General features: G+C 40.7%; 2 protein-coding genes across 3 annotated transcripts; one reads left to right on the forward strand and one right to left on the reverse strand.

Annotated features, from left to right (window-relative positions):
* Positions 1,923-8,149, reverse strand: LOC8060118 (nuclear pore complex protein NUP62). Of its 2 annotated transcripts, XM_021457406.1 has the most exons (10): positions 6,976-7,375; positions 6,522-6,878; positions 6,181-6,265; positions 6,019-6,103; positions 5,719-5,841; positions 4,784-4,861; positions 3,625-3,728; positions 3,067-3,154; positions 2,897-2,995; positions 1,923-2,304 (listed from the first exon to the last, which is right to left on the reverse strand). In XM_021457406.1, exons 2-10 carry the CDS (start codon positions 6,802-6,804, stop codon positions 2,212-2,214), a joined length of 1,038 nt encoding a protein of 345 aa, XP_021313081.1. In that variant the 5' UTR covers positions 6,805-6,878; positions 6,976-7,375; the 3' UTR covers positions 1,923-2,211. The 2 variants fall into 2 exon arrangements, with proteins under 2 accessions (XP_021313081.1, XP_021313080.1); XM_021457405.1 differs by having other exon boundaries at positions 6,522-8,149.
* Positions 12,882-18,217, forward strand: LOC8060119 (serine/arginine repetitive matrix protein 1). The gene is made up of 3 exons (XM_002456615.2): positions 12,882-13,514; positions 16,914-17,202; positions 17,290-18,217. Exons 1-3 carry the CDS (start codon positions 13,022-13,024, stop codon positions 17,939-17,941), a joined length of 1,434 nt encoding a protein of 477 aa, XP_002456660.2. The 5' UTR covers positions 12,882-13,021; the 3' UTR covers positions 17,942-18,217.

Below are 19,530 nucleotides of genomic sequence, written 5' to 3' on the forward strand. Positions count from 1 at the left end.
CAAAGAAAAGGGTCAGAGCCGGAGCACGGGGTCGCGTGGCCTGAGGAACTCGTTCTGGCCGCCTCGACACGTTTGGCCATGGGCAGAGAGCTCGTTTTGGTCGTCGTCTCCTGTTTCGATTTGATACACTTCCCAGGCTAAATTTGAGCTCGATATAGCCGTGGATGGTCTGGATGAGGCTATCGTCGATCCCGGCAAAACGAGCTGGCGCTGAGCCTGCCAACGATTCCGGCAAAACGAGCTCCTGGGCGCCAGCAAAACGCGGAATTGGGAATGTTTCCCTTTCCTTCTAGAAGATCATGCTGATCATACTCCCTCCAAAATAGACGTCACTATGTCGCCATGGGATATGTGCCGCCATGGGATATGTGCGGGTTAATTTTTCTCAACTTTAATTAGGTTTGTAAAAAGTATATGTAATATTTATATCTTCAAATAATTTTATTATAAAAATATATTCAACTATCTATCTAATGATATTAATTATGTATTATAAATATTAATAATCTTTTAGATATATTTGGTCAAAGTTAAAAAGTGTTTGATTTCTCAAAAAATGAGAATAACATTTATTTTAGGACAGAGGAAGTACCACCCAAATTGGGCATAAACTGGTGGGTAAGTATATTTTTTAACCTCCACCTCAGAGCATAGTTCGATTTCAACCTTGAACTATGAAATTGGGTATAACACACCCTCCAACCATTGAAACCGGACAAATTTGAGTCCTTGTCTGATTTCAAAAGTGGTTTTCTATTTTCCAAATAAAAATAAAAAAAAATTCTTGTTTGAACTTAAAAAGTCTTAAACTATTTAAAGCAGAAAAAACATGAGACTAGTTTCAGTTTTCTTCTAAAAGTACCATCTACCTATTAATGCTATATGTTGAGTAATTCAGGTCTTGCTTGTTTTAAACAAATAATAAGCGCACCTACAAGCAATAAAGCAGTAGGAATGGGAATAAACCAATCCCAAATCCTATATATACATCATACACAAGTATAGAGCATTTTTAGGGGAAAAAATTTGTACTAATCTCATTTTTTTCTCATTTTAAATAATTACTTATGAATGTTTAGATAGTAAATCAATTTTTCTGTTTTTATACAAAATAGAAAACCACCTTTGAAAACAGGATGAGGACCAAATTTGTCCGGTTTTAACAATTGGAGGGTATCACTGTTTGGATGGCGCCCTGGGAGGCAGATGCCTACCAGGCAGCCAATCCTGGCCCCAGGAGTCCGAAATCGGACGCCTAGGAGCCTTGCCTGGGTGCTGAGCAGCTTGGGAGGCACAATCCAAACAGGCCTGGCTCATAGTGTAGCTTTTAGAGCTTTTGTTCAAACACTGTTTAGGAGAGCTTTTGGGGGAGGCAAAAGCTCCCAGAAGCTCCCCAAACATGGCTTTAGATCCATTGGTGCTTACTGCTTGGTTGAGTCACATTTAAATCCATTAGTGCTAATAGTTAGCTTGCAATGCAAAGTTAGCTGATAGCTTTTCATTATCAGGGCCATTAGCCAAGCTATTAGAGCAATTACAAGAGCCTCTATATATCCTTCCTAATTGATGGAATGGATATTTTGGTGAGAAATACCCTCTTCCAACAGCTTATTTAATTCTAGGTCTCCAAATATACCATCCTCGCTAGCCAAAGATGGTGAGTGAGGCTAACTTGTAATGTGCGCATCAGATGTAGAGAAGTTGGTGAAGGGTGGAAAGATATAGAATGAGAGATTGAGTTTGCAAATAATGAATGAGAGATTGAGTTTGCAAGAGACTTTTGGAGGTGCTCTTAGTTGAGTCCCGTTTGAATAATGTCTAGTAGTTAGTAGTACTAAGTTTTAATTAGCTATTGACAAGTACTAGATATAGTGCGTCACTAGGGCTAATTTAATTGCTAAAACAGTTAGCACTAATAGATCCAAACATACCATAATCCTGCTAGCGAATCGCCTCCAAGGTTAAACAAACAGAAGTTAGAACTATCAGTTCACATCCAAGGTTAACAAGCAGAAATTATGCTGAAATCAAACAGCATCAAGTGACATTGGATGGTATCAATCCAGAGTGAACCAGCTAGAGCTACATGGCACCGAAGTACTTGAACGGGTACAAAATAATGCGAAACCTTGGCTGGTGGAGCAGCAGAATAACCAAGCAAAGAATGCTTACTAAAACTGATCAGAGCAGCAAGCAAATGCCGTGAATTAATCAGCTTAACCAAAACCTGGGAATCCCAGAGTCACGTTCAGCTGAAGCGCTGTTGCTGGGCAGCCTCTGTATTCTGCCAGAGAACTCGTTAACCTAGGCAAAAATAACATATATCAATAATGGTTTCATGGCAACAGATTAGACAATTAATTCCACTGAATAATCACTGCTATTCCAAAATAAATGCATTTCTGGCTGTGCAGCTAGACAGGTACTTGTATAGGTGCAGACAGAGGGAGTACTAAGAATCATGAATATATCTAACATCATGCAAACCAAAAGATGAAATAGATCAAGTTACTCTGGTTTTGATCAAAGGTAATCATTTTTGAAAAGGCAGAATTTGACAGAACACTGTATAAAAGTATTGTCGGTACCACAGAATCAGAGAATAGCATGCGACTTCCTGCCAATATCATTGCTAACATTTATATACACTTGAAAAACTTACGATTTGTAAGAACAGCGCAGTAATAAAATCGATAATAAGACAACGAAATAACTGTGCAGAAAGCAAGGTACCACCTTCCAGACTCATCAGGAAACACGCTACAATATTTCTAGGTCCATAATTTAACAAGCATTTGTTAAACAATTTGTTTTTACAGAACACGTGTCAGGTTTGAACACGCCAAACTGAAAGAAACAAAACTAAAAGTAATTATAAGCAGTTAAATATCCTGACCTTTTCATCAATCCACATCAGGGAACGCAGTTGATTATCCAGTATCCGGACAGCAACATCAAATGGTGTCATACTATCAGCGGACTCAAGCTCACCACCCTGAATTAGACAAGGGGAGTAAGAGATTGATCGTGACTCAATAGCAAGTCTATAAGTACATGACCGGTTACCTGAGTAGCATTCATAGTCTGAATGATGGATTTTACTTGTTCTGTCATATGTTGCAGTTCATGCTCCACAACTTCTGCTTGTTCATACCTTAGCATTGAAAAACAAGTTTAGTTGGAGACACAATCACATAAAAGAAACTATGCATGAATGATGGTAATCTTGACATTTTCTATCACAAAATTAACAGTGTAGGCTAATTAACGGAATAGGACAAGTTCTGTAAACTTTTGTAGTTACTCCCTCTGTCCCAAAATCTGCACAATTTTTTGTCCAAATTCATAGCTAAAGTGTCAACTATTTTTGGTACGGAAGGAGTATATAACACCAGTGCAAACAGGCCATCAAACAAATATAAAGAGGTTGTCTGCTATTTATATACGTAATATTCAACTCAGTTCCCTCAAAAATAATATGGACTATGGAGGTCATTTTGAGAGACAAACTACTGATTTTCTTTCCAAAATGAGTTGAACTACGTTTTTTATACTACATTCACCTAGATTGGAGTAAAACTAAAAAAAACTCAGACAGAATCAAGATAAATTTATTGAACTAACATAGTATCTCTTGCTGAAGCAGCATCATCTTCACGAAGTAACACTCGTTCATCCTGGAATATGCGTTCAGCTTCCTCCTCCATACTCTGTAGAGCCTTGTCCACCTGCAATCATAAAACAAATTCTTTACAAACTAGAAGCTGGATGAATAAACCTCTCCAGAGTACATAACTTTTGGCTAAGCAAGCATATCAAATAGTCCATTAGCACTAGTTAGTACAGAGTACAGACTGCTGAAATGATATGGACATATCCAGTTCAATTGGTACATTAGAACAGTATTTTGATTCACGCTTAATGGGTCAAGGACTCAAGGTCAAACTGGATCAAGAAAGCAATCATACAGTCAACTAGAACTAGTTAATACAGACTGCAGAAATTGTATTGCCAGATGTGATTCAATTTGTAGATGAAAACTGTATGAGAGAGAGAGAGAGAGAGAGAGAGAGAGAGAGAGAGCTTCCAAACAAGGATGCTCATAATTCTTAGAGTCAAACTACCAAGTTTGAGTTCAAGGATTTTATTAACTCATTCAAAGTTGCACCATTAGTTTCAGCAGGGAGATGTCAAACAGACACCTCATGGCTATAAGCTAGCCAAGTAAGGTGTACGCCTATCAAATAGCCAGCATCGCGTTATATGGATTTCTTTTTAATTGTATGCACAATTCAAATTTCCAATGCAATTTCTTTTTAACCATTGGTTATCCTGACTTCTAATTTAAGTTCAGCGTAACTCAAACAAAAACAAGTATCGTATTACTGTTAATTAGTACATATGCCAAGAAACCTTGCATTTGGAAGTTTTGTTCAGTATTGTTAAATTAGCACATATGCCAAGGGTTCCAGCATTTGAAGCTCATTTTGTTCACAACATTGAATAGCAGTGAAGCAAATCTGAACTCTCATTGGCAAATGATTGGTCAACCACAACTAAGACAACAATAACAAAAAAAAAGAATTTGTGGTACGTAAGTCAAACTACTTATGTGCATGTAACAATGCGGGGCATAGTTCAAAGAGGCGAGGTCTTTGGCATAGTATATGAATACTGCACTGGCTTGAAATAATAAGGAAAGAAACAAAACCATAGAATGAAGGATAAAGCTACGGTCAATCAGAGGAAAGGAAACGTATAAAAACTTAGAAGAAACACAAACCTCGCGCTGATGAGTTTCTATCAACTCAAGTTGACGCTCCAAGCCTGTTTGTGTTTCAACAACTTTAGCCACCTCAGCCTGCCAAAAAAAAATGTACATACTCAGTAGTACAAAATATCATCACGACAAAAACGTGCATAAGCATCTGCAGAAGGTAAAAACTAATCTGAATGAAATGATTTCACTGAGACAATTAGAATTCCTTGAGAAACCATTAATTTTTCTATTGTTTGGACTCCTTAAGTAACAATAAGTGTGAATAGTTCTTGATCTTTTCAGGCCTTCAGTGTTCAGACTAATCACTTGTTAATCAATCGATGGCCTAAACTCCATATCTCTTGCCAATAACTTCAGTGAATGGAAATAGCAGATCTTCATCCACTTTCAAACTCCATATCACACAATTTTTGTCCCATCAAAATCAATGACCTAAACTATGATTGTATAAGCTAATAAACCTGATGTTATCAAGGAAACAATCAAATCAAAATAAAGAATGGTGAATTTTAAATGGATTTTCCAAAACTAAGTCACACTAGAAAAACATTGCCCAGTCAAATCTCTACGAGGAGATCAGATAAAGCTCTTCTCATCTCAACACTCTAACAAGTTACAACAATATACAATCCACAACTGGGCAAAATGAAATTCAGGTCTTCGTATCACCAATATTTGTAAAACTAGATTGAACTTACCCTTCTTGGCCCACTATCATCTACTCGTCACAAAGCATACACTATCATTTATTTTAAACATTATTTTACAAAATGGTACTCAATAACAATCCAAAATAAGCACAAGCATACATATAGCCTTGCTAATCTCCTAACTGCAAGAGCTCGAATTTGAAAAATTATCAAACAGTTTGAAAACCCTGGTAGTAATACAATGTGGCAGGGTGCTCGAAAAAAATGATAATAAATGAAAACACAAACCTCAAGCCTAATAAGAACATTTCTATTTTGCAGAATTCTCTTATCCCATTCAGCTATTGCGGTGGCATGTTTCCTGAATTTTGCAGTACGGTCTTGAAGCTCATTGTTCCAGTCCCTAATAATCTACACAGACAATTGCGTGAGGTATATCTCAAAAATGAAAGAGTATCAAACTGGTTAATTACATAAATGAAGAATTCAGGAAGCACATTATCTAGCCTCCAGCACAATGCCGATAGAAAAAAATAATTACCAAAGTGCAAAACAGCTAGCTGCAATTTAAACAGATAAGTGCAGTACCTCCTCAACACTTTTGCCAACAATTTCTGATGGTAGCTTAGGTGCCTGGGACGCTGCTGGAGTGATAGATGTAGTAGTAGTTGGACTGCACAAAGAAAATGAAAAATATCAGTTCAGAATCAAGAATTAGCAGTAGAAATAGACCAGGGGAACTTGTACAACCCTGTGCTGCTAGCTTGAACAGCTGAAGAAGTTGCCTGAGTTGTGGTGCTGGTGGCTGATGTGCTAGCAGCAGTAGTAGAAACACCTATAATATAAGAAAAACATATAAGCATAATGGTCAGTATAGTGCAGGTACAATAATGATGTTGGATCTGAAACAAAGATGCAGATTCATTTGAGATGTTATTATGCTCTACAAAATTTTATGTGTGTGATGCTGTAACAATGATGATATTGAGACCAAATCCAGAGAATAGTAATTGGTTCAAATCAGACAGGTAGGCATGGTAACAATACCACTCAAGAACAATTGCAGATGATGAATAATCATGCAAACTCACCAAATGCCAGTGTGGGAGATGAGGTAGAAGCTGGTGTAGTTGTTTGAAGATTAAAATTTGGAAACCCCGTTGTTCCAGTCAAAGGAGCTGTGGTTGTCATGCCTGCAGATGTAGATGCACTTGTGACAGTGGTGGTAGTGGCAGTAGCTGCTGCGGCTGATGACGATGATGGAGCAACTGCAAAACTGAAACTACTGGTAGAAGAAGCAGCTGGGAACAGTGACCCAGATGTTGCAGAAGCTGCAGCAGCTGATGGCACAGTGGAGGCACCAGTTGTGGACATGGAAGCTAAAGTTGGTGTAGAAGCTGCCGAAGATGAACCAAAGGAGAATCCAGGCGTAGTGGCAGACGAGCTACCTGCTGCACTGGTATTAGAGAACACTGAGGGAGCAGGTGCAGCCTGCGAAGTGGCCGAGGAGAAGCCAGTGGAGGGCGAGGACGACGGTGTGGTTACTGTGGTGGTGGATGTGCTCTTGGCGAAAGCGAAGGCAGGGCTCGAGGAAGCAGATGAGAACAAGGAAGGAGCCGTGTTCGCCGTAGTCGCGCTTCCTGCTGGCGGTGTAAAGCCAAACGATGGGGCGGAAGCGGTTGTTGCTGGCGAGGAAGAGAACCCAAAGGATGGCGTGGTCGTCGCAGCAGGCGCTGGAGAAGAGACGGTGGTGCTGCTGAAGAGGGGCGCAGAGGTGGTGGATGCGAACAGAGACGAGCCAGTGGCCACGCCAAACCCTAAAGCCGGTGCTGATGTCGCGGTGGAGGCAGCGCTTGACGCGGCCGCCCCCGAGTTGAACGAGAAGCCGAATGATGGTGCCGAGGCGGCGGGTGTGGTAGTGGTGGAACCGGACGCCGACGAGCCAAAGCTAAAGCCCGTGGCGGCTCCAGAGAAGGGGCTTGGGGTGGACGCAGCAGAAGAGGCGGCGCCGAACAGACTAGCTGTCGCCGCCGCGGATGAGGTGGCCCCGAATGGACTCGGGGTGGTCGCTGCGGAGGAGGCCCCGCCGAATAGGCCCGGGGAGGCGGTACCGCCGAACAGACCCGAGGAGGTCGCTGCAGAGCCGGTGGCGGACGCACCGAAGAGGCCGGGGCTGCTTGCGGCAGCAGAGGCGGCGCCGAAGAGGCCAGGGCTGCTTGCGGCGGAGGTAGCAGCGCCGAATAAACTAGGGGTTGTTCCGGCGGAGGATGCGGGCGTTGCGCCGAAGAGGGATGGCGCGGACGCGGCCGATGAGGCGGCCGCCGTGGACTGACCGAACGAGAAGGCGGTGGATCCGAAGCCGAAAGCGGGGGAGGAGGCGGGCGCAGCGGCGGACGAGGCCCCGAACAGGGAGGACCCGAAAGTGGGGGCAGAGGAAGCGGCGGCGGAGGATGAGGAAAAGAGGGAGGAGCCGAAGGTGGGGGCAGGGGAGGAGGCAGCCGCCGGCTGGGAGAAGGAGAAGGCGGATGGGGTGGAGGAGAAGGAGAAGGGGGAGGAGGCCGTGGAGCCCGCGGCCGCGGAGCCGCCGAAACCGAAGGAGGTCGCCATGGCTGGGGCAGAGAGGGGTGATTTGGGAGAGATTTTAGCGTGGTTTTGCCGCTGCTGGCTCGGCCGAGCGGCTTGCGGGGCTTGGGTCGTCACTCGTCACTCGTCAGGGCAGGAGCAGGAGGATCCGGACTCCGGCTTGGCTTTGGTTGCCCTTTTGTGGCGCCTTTTGAAATCCTTTGAAATAGGGTTAGAGCATCTCCTTTATAGATCTCACTTTTCAAATCATCATTTAAAAAATTATTTGCTTAAAAATCGTTTTTATATCTTCTCTTGGAAATGCTCTCAGCAGAGGAAAGAGAGGATCTAAAGGCAAATGTTATGGCTGGTGGCTTACTATTATTTTAGCAACTAGGATTATTGATTATGTAATACAACATTAATTCAAGTTTGAACTTGTGCGATACTATTAGAAAAAATATTAAAATGTGATGTTTGAAACATTCTTTTTTTTAGTCAATCATCACTTTTATAAAAAGTAACAAACTAATTTTCTTAGCAATAATATTTTCATATTAAAAATATATCAAACCAATGAGATAGATGAGAGATATTACCTCTTTGGCTCTGTTTGGTTTCCCTTGCTAAATTTTAGCTAGCTAAACTTTAGTCACTTTAGTAGCTAAAGTTCCAAACACATTGTCTAGAAGAAGCTAAAATAGTTAAGTTCCATTAGTCATCCAAAAGTAGATAAAATAATTTTAGTTAGCTAAAATTTAGTGAGGGGAACCAAACGGAGTCTTTATAGAGTTATCACGTTTGTATAAATGGTTTTCCTGTGCATTTCATTTGCCGTCGAGGTCTTTTTTTTCTTCACTTGTTCAAGTCCTTTTTAATAGCTAGCAGAGCTAGTATTGACATTACATGTTTGTATTTCTATTTATGCCTACTTGGTTATGTGTGTTTGTGACAGTAGAGAATCAGGTGAGGAACTCGTCAAAAAGACTTTTCAAGATTCATCGTCACATCAAATCTTGCAACACATGCATGAAACGTTAAATATAGATTGAAAAATAAATAATTACATAGTTTGTTTATAATTTACGAGATTAATCTTTTGAGCCTAATTAGTACATAATTCGACAATAATTGTCACATACAAACGAAAGTGCAACAGTAGCTTCGAAAAAAATTCTCAGGAGAACTAAACAAGGCCTAAATCTTGGTTCGCCACGCTAGAGCCGCTCATGGATACAACATGTGGCAAAGCTCATGTTCATTTTTTCTGGTTCTTTGTCCTCTAGTTCTAATGTGCCTGTATTGAATTGCAAGCACGCCTAAGAACTTGTTCGCTTATCTGAAAATTCATAGCTAAAAGTACTGTTTGTTGGTTTATTGTGAGAGAAAAAACATTGTTGAATAACTAACATATTCGGTGGATAAGCTCAAACGAACAAGACCTGAGTATCTTTATGTCTGCGCACAGCGCGTGTGCATGCAGAGCACAAGCGCTATCGCACCCATGGATGACATTTTGGATGGCTAAAACCACGTACATCCATCATTAAGCCGTAATACGTACCTAACATACAAGGATCATACATGATTCGTTAAAGTCAAAGTCATAATACAATGTACAAGGACATGCTTTAGAATTAAAACATTGCACACTAGCTTTTTGTTTGTCTAAAACTAAGTATAACTATGACACAAGACTTCAAGGAGTAAGTACGATGCTAGTATAAAAGTTATTCCAAGTTGAGTTTTTAAAGTGATTGTCAGACAATTGAAAAAGTAAAACTGTTTTGATACTAAGTCACCACTATCTCTCTATAAAAGCATTCTTAGAGTTTTTATTTTTTTTACAAAAGAAAATAGAACTTGTACCGGTACTCTGCATTACTCAATGGTATTTGAATTATCGCAAAGGCAATGTTGTTTTACCTTTCTTTCTACTTCTAATGGACTTATATAGAGCTTCAGGTAAGATAAGAGTAAGGCATGCTTGCATTGCATATATTGCTAAGTCAAAAAATGGTTCCATAGAGAAACGTGCCATACCCTCTATATGTATGGTATATGATAAGAACATCGGTGATAGTCTTTGTCGTGTGTGATCTCTCATCTCTCTCTGATTATTATACCTGAGACATAACTACCTATTTTTTTCTTATTTTCTTCTAGTGCATGGGCACCCATGTGCTCAGATATCTTCTTTTTCTATGTATAGACTTCCATATACCTATTTTTCTAATACTTTTTGCATAGCTAGTATCTCTTTTTCAAAAGCTATTAGTGCCTTGTTTAGTTCCCAAAAAATTTTGCAAAAATTTTCAGATTTCCCGTCACATCAAATATTTAGACGCACGCATGAAGTATTAAATATAGATGAAAATAAAAACTAATTGCACAGTTTGGTCGGAATTGACAAGACGAATCTTTTGAGTCTAGTTAGTACATGATTGGATAATATTTGTCAAATACAAACGAAAGTGGTACTATTCCTATTTTGCAAAATTTTTGGAACTAAACAAGGCCTAGAGAGAGATCATACTTTGAACTTAGAGTATTTATATATGGAAATGAAAGAGAGAGATCATACTTTGAACTTAGAGTATTTATATATGGAAATGAAAGGCATGTGTTTTGTATACTTTGTTCAGAAGCAGTAAGTGTATGTGGCATGTGTACAATCTTGATCATAGTGTCATGAAAAAATTTTCTAGAGCTCAATACAAAAACAAGTTCAACTTGCTTTCGCAAGCTAGACTAAGATGGCCTATGGGCCATATAATTACCCAAAAGCCTAGGAATATTTTTAGGGTATGAGTTAGGTGCAAACTGTGATTGGGGAGGTAACCCCTTAACTCATTCTATTTGAATATAGGCAACAACGTAACTGATGGAATAACTAATAATAAAACTCTAACTTCTATCTTTCCTTGTGCATTGGCTTCTCTTAGCTACTATGTTGCAAGCAAAGTTCTCTAGCTCTCTTGCATCAAAGAGATTTGCGAGCGAAGTTTTGTAGCTCTCTTCCACTGCAGAGGGTTTGCAGGCTCCATGATCTCAATCGGTGCTATCAGTCTCTTTAGAATGTTCTATTACACATTTATGCAACATATCTTGTAGGCCATGCATGTTTCCGTGTTTATTAGTTCACACACCAAGAGTTTAATGAATAATTACATCAATTTCAAGGCATTTGTAGCTTGATGATATGTTTTTTGTTGGGATGGTTTGTATTGTTAAAAAGGTAAATTAAGATATTATTCATTTTAATTATGTATTCAAAAAATACAAAGATGATGCTATATTAGGATTTTGATTTGGCTTTTGGCTATGCATCACACCATGATTAAAGGGTTAATATGCATATGTCTTATAGATTATTTTGGTACGCATCTTTCATTGCAAGAAACAATATTGTATATATGCATCACACATAATATTTTTATAAACATGTTCATGTTGCACACGCATACGGGATAAATGTACTATTAAAATATTTTATGATTAAGCTAATGAATCTAATTTATTGATATGGATGTTTATGCATTTTTATAAAATTTGGAAAAACTAGATTAGTTCAATTTAGAATGATGATTTGTAGTTTAAAATAGAGAGAGAATGTTTATAGCGCGTATCAAATGAATATAATCATGATTGGTTTCCATTTTAATTTTGATTGGTCGATGATTCCTTTATTAGATTTTTACTATGTTCACGGATTTTACGTTTGCTTTCCTTTTCATTCTTGTAATCCTCATGCATTACCTTTAAATTACATCATAATATGTTGCCTTGACTTAGCACCTATAAAGAAAGCAAATTTTATAGGTGATAGCTTCCATATGGGCATGTTTGCTAGTTAATAAAAACGACAAGATTTACGGTGCAAAATGTAAGTACAATTAATTGATTGTGATATATATATATATATATATATATATATATATATATATATATATATTGTGGCAAACACGATTTAAAATATAAATTTTAATACTATTCAATATAATTGATCAAAGTTAAGCTAATTTGACTTATAATTTTTTAATAATTATTTTTTTTTACGAATGGAGGGATCTACTCGGATTATATATATTTGTTTTGATATTTCTATACACACAATTTTATTTATGTATTTAGACATATCATATATCTAGGTATATATGTATCTAGAAAAATAAAAACAACCTATATAATTTAGAGGCAATAATGATTTCAAGACCGTCTGCTGTTTTGTACCCCGTTTGCACGGCCACCACATTGCCCCCACCTCTCTCATTTCCTTTACTAGCCGCATGTGGTCCTACTAGTCTAGCACCGTTTGTCTTTCCCACCGCAACAACACTCTATCATCCCTCTGGCACCTATCGTCGTTGTTGTCTTCCCCAACTTTGATAATCACGTGTCAGTGTCTTCCCTACTCTCTTCTTCTCCAACTCCGATGGGCTTAGAAGAAAAGAGGTTCGAGGGGAGGCAGACATATCAGCTGGTGGGGTATGGTGGAAGGGCGCTTTAGGGTCTTGACAATGGTGAAGGCGGTTAGGCCACGCTGAGGCGGGGAACCATGGCCACGGCGAGGCGGGAGTCATAATGCGAAGGGGAAAAGAAGACCACCATGGATGTGCTAAAATTTTACAAGAAATGAGAAATGGAAGAAACCATTGGTACGAAGAAGACGACCGTACATTAGTAGTAACCTAATTTAGAATACAATACTAGCAACTAATCAATCCCCGTGTATTAGCACTCAAAATACAATGAAAAGCAACTGATCAACCCACCTTGAAGTTTTTTCCTTCCTCTCACCGGTCACCCGAAGCCCCCGAGCAGTACGGCGGACTCCAGCTGGACTTGAAAACCACGTTGGATAGCCTCCGAAACCGCGGGCTTGACTTGACTTGCCGTTTGCTTTAACGCTGTTTGGTGAAGCCGCAACGCGCAATCCTCTCTCTCCCTCCCACATCTCACCGTACCCCAACCCCAAACCCTAGGCACGCAGCGCCGCCGCCGCCTGAGCACCGCCACCCGCAGCAAGATGAGGCCGCGCGGCAGGGGCGACGACGTCGAAGACGACGATGACGAGGACGAGTACGAGGACATCACGCCGCCTCGAAGAACGCCAGAGCCCGAGGCCGACCCCGCCCCTGCCCCTGATCCCTCGCCCTCGCCCTCGCCCGCCCCCGCCCCCGCCCCCGCCCCGCCGCAGCCCGCGCGTGCCCCGCTCAGCAGCCTCGTCGTCAGGCCGCCGCCGCCGCAGGAGAACGGCGGGGGATCCTCCCCGCACTCACCCTCCGCCCGCTCGCCCTCTCCCAGCGCCGGCAGACACCGAGGCCGCGGGGCCTCGTCACCCCGGCGACGGCGGGACTTCTCTCCGCCGCCTCCCCGCGGTTGGGAGAGGCGCCGGTCGCCTCCGCCGCAGCCGCCGGAGAGGCGGCGTCCTGGGAGCCCGCCGCCCCAGCGCCGACGCTTCACTCCACCGCCACGGTTCCAGCCACCGCGGCATCCGCGCTTCCACGATGAGCAGCAAGGTTTGTTGGAAACCCTCCAATCTTTCTATTTTCTTGTATAATGTCTCTTTATAAATTATGGGAAGTTCGAACTCATTTAGTCGATCTGTACTTTTCCTTTTGTACTATATTGCTGGATTCGCACACCAGTAGTTACTTTACTATATTTTTATTTGATTCTAGGCATTCTGTGCGATGCTGATGATTTCTTACCTCAAGGATATACATCTTCTTTTTTTTCCTGTTTTTGAAGGTTGGATCTTCTTTATTACAACTAAATGTACGGTTGTGTTCCTTGTCGTGATATTGATTGGAAATTGTGTGATTAGACATACGGGCATAGTTGTGTGACATTATGTGTGGAGGAAGTGTTACTTGTTTTGGGCTATGCAACACACATATTTAAATTGCTATCTACTTATTCCATGTCTGTTTCAATAGCAGGACCTTTTTATTCTGTTAGGGCTTATGTATTACGTTCAGATTTCATCAAGTGAAAGTTGTGCAATAGTGTTATAGAGGGTTAAAGTTATGTAGTTGCTCACATATATGTTTTTGTCCAGAGATGGTTTTGGTTCCAGTACTTCAACTGTCATTTTGATTGCAAAGTTTACAAACAACAGTTGCTGTTACTTGTTCTTGCTGTTACATATTGGAAATCTAATGACAAGTGTTTGTCTGTCGGAATGTATTAATATTGTATGGGTCTATGGGATGAATATAAATACTTTTGTGTGCATTAGTAGCTGAAGTTTGAAGGAGCAAAAGAGAACAGATATGACATAGTTTCACTGAGCAATTTTTATATGTTTGAGGTTGTTATTGCAAGCGGTTCTGTTGCTTCTAATAATGGGTTGAAGCAGCTAGCAAATGCTACCTGAGTAATTTTTTATATTGGTCTAAAACTCAGAACGATATTTGTGATTCATGTTGCTTGCTAGATTTAATATGAAGTTACCAACTTACCATGACTCTTATATGTGTTTTCCCCTTTCTGGATTATGCATGCTTCATTTGCAAGAAGCTGTAGAAGACATGTATCATGTTCATGTAGCTAGCTTCATATTTCATATTAATGATATGAAGCTTTTCAACAAGCTTTGCATGATATGTTGTTAATTGTTATCCTTGTATTATGCATGATTCCTCATATTTGGGTGCTAATGTGTTATGCAATTTGCATCACTCAAGCAGTGAACCCATGAGTGATTGTTTTACCTGCTTCTCTCTTCTGTTTGATTTTATTTTATTGTAAATGTAGAACTGTGTTTTTTTTGAACTGTTCACTTAACAGACTGCTCATTATCTTTGAAGTATGTACACAAGATCTAGCATTTGAGGAACTGTGTTTGAGTACAGTTAAGACCTTTTTAATTTTATAGTATACTAGTATTGTGTTATCATCATGATAATTTCATGGATAGTTTATAACTACATTACATATTATATTACTAGTTCAGTTCATCCTTAACTTTTCAGCTTCCTTCATTAACCAAATATAAGATGCCTTGTGGTACCATGATTTCATCATGTTACACATTCTCTTGAGTTCTAGCAGTATCCTGCCAGCTATATAACTGCGAAATGGTTTATTTCATATAAACTAATATATTATTGTAAAAGAACCATAATTCTAGGAAAAAGTTTCACACAGCGTGAATGTCTGAAACCACATGATATGCTTGAAAAATTGTAAATATCTTCTAATACTTTGCTGGCTTGGATGTCCAGTGTAATGGCCAAGCACTGCAAGCTCCAGTAAAATATCAAATGAAGTATGGAGTTTGCTGTTCTACTGGAACACTTTCCAACTTGAGTTGCTTGGATGCCATTCCTTTTCAAGATGGACATTATTGTTGATACTTTGGTATTATGCTACCTGATGATTTGATTAAATTTGCCAGCATAGTGATGTGGAAGTATTCTGCCTTGCTGACAGAAATTTTGTGAGAAGGCAGACAGATTTGCATGTGCAGTATGTTGTGCTCTGAAAAGGTTTGAAGTTTTGAGAATTGAGATAACATGGAATGAAGGAATGAGATGGACAGTATTAACACAACTTGGTCGTGTTAGTGTTTAGGCAATGCCTATAGCAACATAGTGAGTGGAATTAGCTTTGAACATGGATACGTAGAAACTTGAGGAGAACATCATCAGTTGGTCCTTACTGTCATCAATATTTCAGCTGTTGAGTTTTGGAGATCAGGGCAGAATTCAAGTAGCCGTGGTTCAAGTGCTTATCTAAACTAAAATCGTGAGTTTGATGACGTTACTATGGAACTTGGATAATAGGCATTTATAATATGAATTCGAAAATGACCAACCCACCCTTTTGAGTTTTTTTGGTAATTTGTGTTTTCTGCACAATGAGCCAATTCATCAGGTATATTTTAGACATAGGATTATGCCATTTTGTTTGCCAGTCTTTTGAACAGCTTGTTAGAGGCTTCAGAGGCTGTGACAATGATGTTGGGAGAAGAAAGTAACTGGCTGCTCTAGAGACTTGTTTGCAAGTGAATTGCTGGGCACGTTTACATCTTCATGATTTGAAGCCTCAAGGGATGTTCATATAGCATCGATAGCGGAGCTGTTTCCTGTGCAGTTTGGGACATTCCAACAACTACTTGGTATGCTTGTAAGCTGAAGTTGCTTTTACGGTTGAGAAACAGAACCAAGGTGATTGGTGGAACACCACTTTGTAGCATTCACAGTGACATAGCATGCCTTGCCTGGTGCTTGAGCTTCCTGTTCAAGTTGGAATTCTTCAAGTAGGTCCCAGTGGGGATTAGATTCGTGATACTTGATGCTTGCTTAATCTTGTGCAATCATGTGGAGGGAGAAGTATTTGGTCATTGTTGCGAACTGCTTGATTCTAATATTTGAGATGCCATCAAGAAACTGTTGCAGTGGTCTATATGTCACATAGTTATTGACCTGTCAAATATTTGTTTGAGTTAACTTGCAAATGGAATTACGGGATCCTATATTGGCTAAAGGAACTAAGATTTCTTAGCAACATCAACTCCATTCTTTGGACATGTAGCTACTAACTACATTGTGAACCACCAGAAGGCTGCTAGTTTCATTCAGTTGAGCTGCAGTGGCAATGGTACTAAGATTTCTTAGCAACATCAACTCCACTCTTTGGACATGTAGCTACTAACTACATTGTGAACCACCAGAAGGCTGCTAGTTTCATTCAGTTGAGCTGCAGTGGCAATGGTATTTCCTTCTCAGAAATGTGGGCCTTTGCAATTATAACTTCGTTCAGCATATGAAGAGTAGCTCTTTTCAAAGTAGTTCTCATGAAGTCGTTGCCTGTTTCAGTTCCATGTGACTGGTGTAAGCATTTCTTGCTGACCATTTGTTGGCTTTATATTTTAGTGCTTATTTGGATTTTTTTATATATTTGCTTTTCAGGATATGGAATGCATGCAGGCCCTTCGCCACCACGCCCACGCAGAGCAGAAGCCAGCAAATTTGATGATGATGTTGGTCCACGTTACACCCATGGATATCATGGTGGTGGTAGAGGAGGTGCAAGGTTCCGAGAGGGTTCTCCGCCATATGGAAGAGGAGGCAGATCATATGGGAGAGGCTATGGTGCTCCACATGGAAAGGATTTCATTAATATTGATGGACAATATGTTCACCGAAATGACCCAAATCTGTCGCCAAGAGAAGGTGATTGGATATGCCAGAACCCTAAGTAAGTTGCTTTTTAGCCTTTCAAGTATGCTTTATTAGTCACTTACAAATCTTGGTTTTCTGATTTTCTTCTTGCATTCTGTGTCAGCTGTGGAAATCTCAATTTTGCTCGGCGCACTCACTGTAACAACTGCAACAAGTTCCGCTATTCATCACATGAAGCATATGAGCCTAGGCGCAGCCCCCCCTTCAGGGGTTACCCCAGCTCTCCACGAGGGCCTCCAAGGATTGGTCCACCTGGTGATCGTGCCCCTGCAAGAGAGATGACCAGGTACAGATCACCACCTCATGGTTGGGGAGCAAGTGATCCTAGGGCATATGCAGCTCGATCCCCTCCAGAACGTGCAGGACGGTTTACAGATCCATCACCTAAGGAAAGAATGGGCTTCCGTGGTGAGCGCGACCCAAGGGACCGTGTGAAATTTGAGTGGTCTGCCACTGATGACTACATTCAGAGGGAGCGCCCACATGATGGTTATCTTGACAGGAGTCAGCGTCACTCAGGATCTCCTCGTGGTAACTGGGGAAATGATCTGCGTGATAGAAGCCGCTCTCCTCCAAGGAACAGGCCTATGAAGAATTCCTTCACCGGCAGAGGTCGGCCTGATGACTATGCTGCTGATCGATATGCCAGCCGTGGGCGTGGGCATGTTTACAGACCAGGCAGTGGCCCATACCCTGGTGAGGGTCGAGGTGGCCGACGTGCTGCACCACGTGCTAGGCACGAAGATGGCTATTAGATCATCTTGATGAAGCTGGTGAGTGACGTCATTTTGTCTTAGTTGGCCAGGAAAGGAAAACCCTAGTCAAGCTGGAGTTGAGAATATCTGCAGCTTGTAATTTTTAAAGATCGTGCACTGTGTCCCTAAACCATGGTAACTGTGTTCCTCCATGTTGTGAAGTTATGACTAGCTTGTGTCATCCTCAGGACCGGATCTTGTTAAGGGACGTACACCCAAAAATTTCTGCAAAATGTTACAAATTAGTAATAATTTCTGCAAAAAGTTAGAATGTCATCAAATAGCCAAATATTTTGATGCTAGAGTTTTGAGAACTCAATTTCTTTTTTAAAAAAGTTTGACAACTCGTTCACGTCAGACATGAAAGAGAAGGTGCAATTACTTTTTTTTTACGCCTCTGGGGTACGTACAAATGTAGTATCTGAATATGTGCGTAAACCGTATGCACGTATCAAGACCCACCGTATGCATATATCACGACCTATAACTTCATGTAGCTTGAAGATCACGTCACTGTTGAGATCAACATAGTCATACATGCCTCCGTAGCCGAGGGTCATATGGGCTTTCGTAGATGACGGACACGTCGTTCTGAGAGAGAGAGAGAGAGAGATGGCGGCATCTGCGAACGAAAGAGAGGAACACAAGGAGGGAGATGAGACTGAGGTGGGGAGAGGATGGTTGGACTTGAGATTGCAAGTAATTTTGTACGTACGTGCGACGTGCGACAAATACATATTTATGGTTTGTTTCGATATTCAAATTTGGTAAAGTTTGTTAAAAAGAAATCCAAAGTTTGAGGAGAAACTTCATGGGCATGTGTTATTTGAATACTTCATTTAATTTGTTTTAAACTTTTTAGGATATATATATTAAATAATTGAACACCTACTCCCTCTGTCTCTAAATGTTTATCGCCATAATTTGCGTGTCTCTAAATCTTTGACACAAAACTTTGGCCCTCCGTCTCTAACCGGTGCTGCCTGCTACCTTGGAGCAGGAGAGGAGCCAAAGATTTGTGTCATCCCGCCTCAACGACGCTTCTTTTGGTACGCAAAATAAATGTTGTATTTGAGTCTCTTGTTGGAGGGGGTTTTTAATGAGCAAAACACGCTTATCTATTTTGCGTTTGCGTTCTGGAGTCCGTCTAAGGCCTTGTTTAGTTCCGAAAACTAAAAAGTTTTCGGAACTGTAGCACTTTCGTTTTTATTTAACAAACATTATCCAATTATAGAGTAACTATGTTTAAAATATTCATCTCGTGATTTATTGTTAAACTGTGTAATTAATTTTTATTTTCATCTATATTTAATACTTCATGTATGTGGTGTAAAATTCAATGTGACAGAAATCAACTGGCTACCTCGACATCTGGATCTGGTTGGACACGTGGGCCGCTTGGCCCACATTCATCTTTCCCACCACCAGCAATAGTAGCAAATGTATCGCTTTCGTTTCGTCTGGGACAGGAAGCCAGGACCGTCGGTAGCTTGTGGGCACTGCCGTGTTGCGGAGCGAATGTTTTTTCTTTTTATAGACAAAAAATTGCGGAGCGATTGAATCATAGTCGTCACTCGTCAGACGCAACG

The sequence above is a fragment of the Sorghum bicolor genome, chromosome 3 (assembly GCF_000003195.3).
Source record: "Sorghum bicolor cultivar BTx623 chromosome 3, Sorghum_bicolor_NCBIv3, whole genome shotgun sequence".
Classification (NCBI taxonomy): Eukaryota; Viridiplantae; Streptophyta; class Magnoliopsida; order Poales; family Poaceae; genus Sorghum; species Sorghum bicolor.